Below are 8,523 nucleotides of genomic sequence, written 5' to 3'. Positions count from 1 at the left end.
AAAACAAAACAGGGATATAAGGAAGAATAATGTGAAGAAAGTATTCCTTATGTGGTTGTAAAAACTTTATTTTGTACTGTAAAGCAAACACCTTAGGTTAACGGTTAGGCGTTGTCTGTCTAGTTCTAGGTACCTATGGAAATGTGGCAGGAGCTAAAAGACACAAGTGAAAGAAGAGCTACTCAGATAGACGGTCTTGCACAGTGGGCCAATATGCAGAAGTTAGACACAATAAATTTGGATTAGTTACACTTAGTTCCCCATGATCGTATATAGCTGTAATCTTCCCACAACTCAATTACATTATTCATAACACTGACCATTAATATGTGTTTGTCATATGACTTTTGCGAGAATTATATGAAATGATGTACATAAGATGCGGGACATAGGGCTAATAAAGCCTTAAAAATAGTGGCATTTTCTTTTGGTGGTTATTATTTATTACAGTAAAAATAGGTTTCTTCTGTGTATTTTAAGTTGCTTATCTGATATTTCAAACTGAATACCAAGTTGATAAATATGAAAGCTAGCTTTATCTGTGTTGGAAACCAGCACTTATTTGTACCAGAAGTGATTCTTTGAATTCAAGATATTATTTTTAAAACAGGTCCTTTGGGATAAGGTAAATCCTCAATATAAGAACAATATATCTTTAATTAAGGTACCATAGATATTGATACAGAATGAAGGAGATTGCAAGTTATTTACAAATATTAGCAGTGTGGATTTTTTTTATTTTTCTATACTATTTAAGTGCCATTGTCCATCTTGTAAGAGTTGGACATTTGGTATTTTTCTTTATTTTATGCAAGATACACATTTATTTCATTATCTCATATATGCATTATCAAAATTTGTTGGAAAGCTTCAGTAGAAGAACACTTCTATTATTGTATTATTTCAATAGTTTTGAAAAATGAAAGCTATTTATTATAGTGTTTCAAAGATTATTTTTGTAAAGGAGTAAAAGGAAATGATACTATTAATATTATTTTAAATAATCAAATCTTTAAAATTTTTTATTGTTAACCATCTAGTCACCATCTGAGTTGTCAATAATTATTTATTAGGTAATCTGTAGTATACAGAGTAACCTTTGAAATGTCTAGATTACTCTTGCTTCTTAGAAGAAAAATATCTCAAAATTATGAATTTATTGAATATTTCTACAACCATTTATTTTTAAATAAATTAGAGCCTGTTACTTAAAGTTATTCTATGATTTATTTTTATTTAATATTTTTAAATAAGAAAGTAGTTTTTAAAGAAATATGCCTTTAATTAAGTTTATTTATTTATTTTTTAATGTAAGGATAATTGCTTTACAGAAATTTGTTGTTGTGTGTCAAACCTCAACATGAATCAGCCATGGGAATGCATATATCACCCCTCTGGAATCTCCCTGCTATTTCCCACCCCATCCCACCACACAGAGCCCCTGTTTGAGCTTCCTGAGTCATACAACAAATTCCCGTTGGCTATCTTTTTACATATGGTTTCCAGGTTACTCTTTCCACACATCTCACCCTCTCCTCTGCTCTCCCCATGTCCATAAGTCTGTTCTCTATGTCTACTTCTCCACTGCTGCCCTGCAAATAAATTATTTGGTACCATATTTCTAGATTCTGTATATATGCATTAATATACAATATTTATCTTTCTCTTTCTGACTTTCTTCACTCTATATAATAGGCTCTAGGTTCATACACTTCATTAGAACTGACTCAAATGCATTCCTTTTCATGGCTGAGTAATATTGCATTGTGTATATGTACCACAGTTTCTTTATCCATTCATCTGTCAGTGGATATCTAGATTGCTTCCATGCTCTAGCTATTGTAAATAGTGCTGCAATGAACATGTGTCTTAAAATTTTGGTTTCTTCAGGGTATGTGCCTAGGAGCGGGATTGCTGGGTCATATGGTGGTTTTATTCCAAGTTTTTTCAGGAATCTCCATACCATCTCCCATAGTGGCTGTGTCAATTTACATTCCCACCAACAGTTCAAGAGGGTTCCCCTTTCTCCACACTCTCTCCACCATTTATTGTTTGTAAATTTTTTGATGATTGACATTCTGACTGGTGTGAGGTGATATTTCATTGGTATCTCATACTTAATATTTAAATAAAAAGAATATTTTAAAAGAAATATACCCCTAATTCAGTTTTGAAGTAAAAACGTAGTTGCTCAGTCATATCTGACTCTTTGTAACCCCACGTACTAGCACACCAGGCTCCTCTGTCAATGGGATTCTCCAGGCAAGAACACTGGAGTGGGTAGCCACTCCCTTCTCCAGGGGATCTTCCCAGCCCAGCGACTGAACCCAGGTCTCTTGCATTGCAGGCAGATTTGTTACCATCTGAGCCACCAGGGAAGACAATTAAGCTTTGAGTTGCTTTAATTTTGAAAGTAAAGATATTTACATTTTAGTTTTACTTAGACCGTTTGACAAGCAGGTGATTGTTAGGAATCCATTTAGTCATCTTTCTTTTATTTTCCCCCTAAGTAATATCACTATTTACTTCTCTAGTTCTCCTTCTAAGCAGTAAGCTCCTTACTCATTGTGCAGGTGTTTGTATTCCACAGATCTGTTTCCTCAAGAGTCAGCAAGTCCCCTATCCTAGAAATTTCATCTCCAAGGTTGAAAGGTCACTTAGCATCACTGTTCCCCAGTGCTCTTTAACATCAGATAAAGATAACTCTATGTCTAGTCTTTCTTTCGTGATTATTAGCCCCAAATGGAACTTTTGGCAACCAGCTGATTCACAAGTTCTGGCAAATATGTACATCAGGGAATGAGGAGAAAGGGTATGAAGAGAAGGGCTCTCTCATTCTTTCTCTACTCTCTGTGTGAGCATCTTAGATCATCTAGACTATTTTGTTCATAGCAGAAACATTCACCTGAAACAGAAGTAAAAAGGATCCCACCTGTAGATTTTGCTACTGTTGGAATATATGGTAAAAAGTGTCTTACAAAGGACCAGTAGAAGTCAAAGAATCATTTATCTATCTACCTATATTTCTAGCTTTATTGGTATATAACTGACATATAACATTCAACATATAAGTTGAAGGTATATAATGTGATGATTTGATACACTTGAATATTGTAAACTGATCCCAAAATAGAGTTAGTTAATATTTTATCACCTCATGTAATTACCATTTCTCTTTTTGTAGTGAGAACATTTAAGATTTACTCTCTTAGGAAGTTTCTTTTCAGGTATAGAGTTAAAATGGTTAGAGTTATACTTTTTTAACTTTATGGTGTGAAAGCAGTAAGCATTTGGTAAAAACCATCCTTCAAATCTTAATTTTGATCTTTCTCAGGTGAGTGTATAAAATTCTCCTGTGGTGCTGAACAGCATCAGCTAGCCACAGCTCCCATCCAAACATGTGATGATGAAGGTAAACAATTGATATATATACAGCCATTCTGTACTCATCCAACCTTTTTTTTTTAAAGTACAGTATTCAATGAATTACATGAGATATTTAAGTCTTTATTACAGAATAGGCTTTGTGTTAGATTATTTTGCCCCATGAAGGCTAATGTATTTTGAGCATGTTTAAGGTGGGTTTGGCTAAGTATGATATTTGGTAGGTAAGGCATATTAAATGTGTTTTCACCTTATAATATTTTCAACTTATGATGGGTTTATCAAAATGTAGCATATCACTGTGGAAAATTCTTGAAGAGATGGGATTACCAGACTACATTACTTGTATCCTGAGAAACCTGTATGTGGGTCATGAAGCAACAGTTAGAAGTGAACATGGAACAACTGACTGGTTCAAGAATGGGAAAGGAGTACAACCAGGCTGCATATTATCAACCAGCTTATTTAATTTCTATGCAGAGTGCATCATGCAAAATACTGGACTGGATGAATCACAAGCTGGAATCAAGACTTGCCAGGAGAAATATCAACAATCTCAGATATGCAAATGATACCACTCTAATGGCAGAAAGTGAAGAGGAACTAAAGAGCCTTTTGATGAGTGTGAATGAGGAGCGTGAAAAAACTGGTTTAAAATTCAACATTCAAAATAGTAAGATCATGGTGTCCAATTCCATCACTTCATGGCAAATAGAAAGGGAAAAATTGGAAGCAGTGACAGATTTTGTTTTCTTGGGCTACAAAATCACTGCTGATGGTGACTGCAGCTGGGAAATTAAAAGACATTTATTCCTTGGAAGGAAAGCTATGACAAATCTAGAAAGTGTATTAAAAAGCAGAGACAGCACTTTGCCAACAAAGTCTGTATAGGCAAAGTGATGGTCTTTGCAATAGTCATGCATGGATGTGAGAATTAGACCATAAAGAAGGTTGAGTGCAGAAGAATTGATGCTTTTGAATTGCAGCACTAGAGAAGATTCTTCAGAGGTCCATGGACTACAAGGAACTCAAAGCAGTCAATCCTAAAGGAAATGAACCCTGAATATTCATTTGGAGGACTGTTGCTGAAGCTGAAACTCCAATACTTTAGCCACCTGATGCAAAGAACTGACTCATTGGAAAAGACCCTGATCCTGGGAAAGATTGAGGGCAGGAGGAGAAGGGGACAGCAGAGGATGAGATGAAGTTCCAATATCTTGGCTACCCATTGCAAAGAGCCAACTCATTCCCGGATACTGGGAAAGACTGAAGGCAAAAGGAGAAGGGGGCAGCAGAGGATGTGATGGTTAGATAGCATCAGTGACTCAGTGGTCGCAATTGAGCACTCCAGGAGATAGTGAAGGGCAGAGGAGCCTGGTGTGCTGCAGTCCACAGGGTTGCAAGAGTCAGACACAACTAAACACCTGAACCACAACAACAACCCTATCACAAGTCAAGGAATATCTGTATATTGTTGTTTGTGTGTAGAAAGTCAATTATTTTTTGTATCTTACTTCTTTACTAAATTCATTGGTTAGTTTTTGACAGTTTTGCGTTTGTGCGTGTATGGAGGTTTTATGATTTTATATAAGATCATGTCATCTGCAAACAGATAGTTTTTCTTCTTCCTTTTGGATTTGGATATATTTTATTTCTTTTTTTCCCCCCTGATTCATCGGGCTAGGACTTCTTTTGTCATGTTGAATAGTAATGGGGAAAGTGGTCTCCTGTGTCTTGTTCCTCATCTTAGAGAAAACTTTCAGCCTTTTATCATTGAGTATGAGGTTAACTCCAGTACTCTGGCAACCTCATGCGAAGAGTTGACTCATTGGAAAAGACTGATGCTGGGAGGGATTGGGGGCAGGAGGAGAAGGGGATGACAGAGGATGAGAAGGCTGGATGACATCACTGACTCAATGGACATGAGTCTGAGTGAACTCCGGGAGTTGGTGATGAACAGGGAGACCTGGCGTGCTGTGATCCATGGGATAGAAAGGAGTCGGACACGACTGAGCGACTGAACTGGACTGAACTGAACTGAATGAGGTTAACTGTGAGCTTGGCATATATATGACCTTTACTATACTGAGGTTCATTTCCCCAGTATGTTGAGCAATTTTTTTTTTTTTTTTCATGAAAAGAATCCTCTCTTTTGCAGGTGTGTTTTTTTGCATCTATTGAAATGATTATACTTTTTTCTCCATTTTATTCTATTAATATGGTATATTACACTGATTGATTTGTACATGTTGAACCATCCTTACACCACAAGGATATACTGTATCACAGTTTCATTTCACTTATTGTATAATTCATCTCCAGAATTTTTGTTTGATTCTTTTGTTATGATTTATTTTTGTTTAACTTCTCATTTTGTCCAGACATTGTTTTCCTAATTTAATTGAATTGTCTTTCTTTGTTTTCTTGTACTTTATCAACCTTCCTTTAAACTACTATTTTGAATTATTTATCAAACAGATCACAGATCTCCATGCCTTTGGAGTCAGTTACAGAAAGACTTCTGTGATCCTTTAATGGTGTCATGTTTCCTCAATTTTTCGTGTTTCTTGAATTTTTGTGTAGCTGTCTTTGCCTTTGCAGTTATTGTTACCTTCATAATTTACTAATTGCTTTTAGGAGAGAACTACCTTTTGTCAGTCTTGCTACAGATTCTGAGGCTTTCTTAGATGTTCTATGGATAAGCCTGTTCCAAGCTTCTTGCTTCCCTTGGTGGGGGAATTTTTTAATTTGTGTGCCTTCTCTCAGTTCTACAGCCCATGAGGCCAGGTACTGACAACCTTCCATTTGCTTTGGCCTGTGGTCTGTACCTGGCCTGCAGGTTAGGCCAGCTTTCTGCAGGTATTTATTAGTCATCTGCCAAAGCTCAGTCTCTCCAGCTTCAGAACCATGCACAGAGTCAACCACGGGGTGGGGTGTTTGTGAGTGAGACATGTAGGATGCTGCAGATACCCTTGGGGCAGTTGGGAGAACTCATGGCAAGGTGTCCCAGCAACTCATCATTGGGCTTCTTGATGGAGTCTGCAATGTAATTAATTGGATCCATATTCCTTTAATTTCCACAAGAATCGTATCTGCCACTCCCCCAGCCTCTACCTGCTCATGAAGCTCACATGAGCTTCTATTCCAATGTCCCCCATGGCTGGAGAAACTGGGAACTCATATCTTTCCCCTGCAGAAGATATCTCAGGCCAAGAAGATCTTTCTTGACTGTGAGATGTGATGTCTTGTAGGAGAGTTGTTGTAGGTAAGGTCAAAATTTTCCTCTTCTTCTGTCCAATATGAGTATCCTCCAAGCTCACATTTTTTTGGGGGGGGGACTTTAATGTTGCATTGGAATTCATCTGTTGGAAACCTAGAATTTCACAATAGCTCTCTCATCCATGGGTAATTGTCTAAAGGGCTTCCTGGACCATGGGTAAGAGGGGTTGGAGCCAGTATACAAGCCACTGCAGGGTCCCAAGCTGTGGTGAGGTCTGTGTGTCTATTACCTGACATGTAAATGGGCAGGACTCCTCCTGGGCCCCTTGATGTATAATGCTGAACTCTACAGCTCCCACAGAGGCACCTTTGTCCATGGATGGATGCCAAATTATTGTTGTTGAGCAGGATACAATGAGCTATGTCTTCTTTAGCTATGTTGCTGACATCACTCCTCAGAATCATTTTTATTAAGAATGTTGAGGGAAAGAGAGAAGAGGCACAAGTCACAGAGAGGAAATGCAAAGGGAATGAGAGCAGGGTCATTGTCTCCGATCGGACTTGTCTCAGGGCCTTGAGGAGCAAAGCTCTAAATACAAGAAAAAAAGAAGCTTTTTTATAGGGTTTTATTTTATGGGACGAAAGCAAGGTGATAAGAGACAAGGTGACAAAATGTGACGCAGCCTAGGAAAATGTCTCATATTACTGTGCACAGTGTACTAAGGTTCCTTAGACTCTCTGAGGTTCCAGAGAAACTGGTGCCAATTGTGCATCTTTTTGTGGGTTCTGGATATTGCAATATTGCACCTTTACCATGAATGTCATCCTTAGTTCAGTGGGGCTTGGAAGCAAGGGAAGAACCAAGGAGCCCTCAGCTGGCTTCAAGGGCCACCAACGTCAGCCAGGAAGGCCAGAACTTAATGCTCTAACCAAGAACTGTCTGTGTTCCCCAAGAATTCCAGGAAATAACTTGAAGATTTTGTGTGAAGGTAAGAGATGAATGCATTCCGTGAGCAAGTTAGGGAGATAATCCATGAAAAGTAGATTGTACTAATAAGTTATCAATACACTGGTGCCCTGGTATGCTATTTTCACAACGGTTCAAAAGATGAATGATCCTTAAAATGAATACAATGCAAATTTAAGATTCCAAGCTAATTCTTTTTTTTTTTCCATGTAAAAGGTCTTAGTTTATTTTCTCTTTCATGAAAAATCTGCACAATCACCACAGATACAGTCACTGCAGAATCTTTACTCCTTCTTCTTTTTGCCAGCACCAACGTTGGCCTTTGCAGTCCCCCTGACTTTCTTCATTCTGTTCTTGCGTTCCTTTCGCTGTTTTCTTGAGGTCTTTTTCTTCTCATACAGGCCATGTCTTGCAAGCCTATGTTTGGGCTCATTCTTCTTCGCGTAATCCAAGGAATCGTAAATCATGCCGAAGCCAGTTGTCTTGCCACCACCAAAATGAGTTCTGAATCCAAATACAAAGATGACATCTGGTGTGGTCTTGTACATTTTGGCCAGTTTTTCCCGAATTTCTGTTTTAGGTACTGTTGCCTTTCCAGGGTGAAGAACATCGATGACCATTTGTTTCCGCTGAAGCAGTCGGTTGGTCATGAACTTCCTAGTCCGGATAGTTACTGTGTCGTTCATGATGGCGGCTGATCTTCAAGCAGCCAGGGAGGAAGAGAGCCAAGCTAATTCTTCAAAAAGATTTTAATTATTTTTTATTCATCACATAATTCTAATATTAGATTTCCTTCCAAATATATCTTAAGAATATATCCAAGTGTGGTGATCCTGGTCCAGTGATAAAAATTAGTCTATGCTTTTCTTATTATATAGAGAAGGAAATGGCAACCCACCCCCATATTCTTGTCTGGAAAATCCAAAAGAAGGAGGAGCCTGGTGGGCTACAGT

At 37.8% G+C, this 8,523-nt stretch overlaps 1 protein-coding gene across 1 annotated transcript; it reads right to left on the bottom strand.

Annotated features, from left to right (window-relative positions):
• Positions 7,777-8,295, bottom strand: LOC102175871 (40S ribosomal protein S24). Its single transcript, XM_013969355.2, has one exon. The coding sequence runs from the start codon at positions 8,254-8,256 to the stop codon at positions 7,855-7,857; it is 402 nt and encodes a 133-aa protein (XP_013824809.1). The 5' UTR covers positions 8,257-8,295; the 3' UTR covers positions 7,777-7,854.

The sequence above is a fragment of the Capra hircus genome, chromosome 14, assembly GCF_001704415.2.
Source record: "Capra hircus breed San Clemente chromosome 14, ASM170441v1, whole genome shotgun sequence".
Taxonomy (NCBI): domain Eukaryota; kingdom Metazoa; phylum Chordata; class Mammalia; order Artiodactyla; family Bovidae; genus Capra; species Capra hircus.
This window is presented reverse-complemented; position numbering and strand designations above follow the sequence as displayed.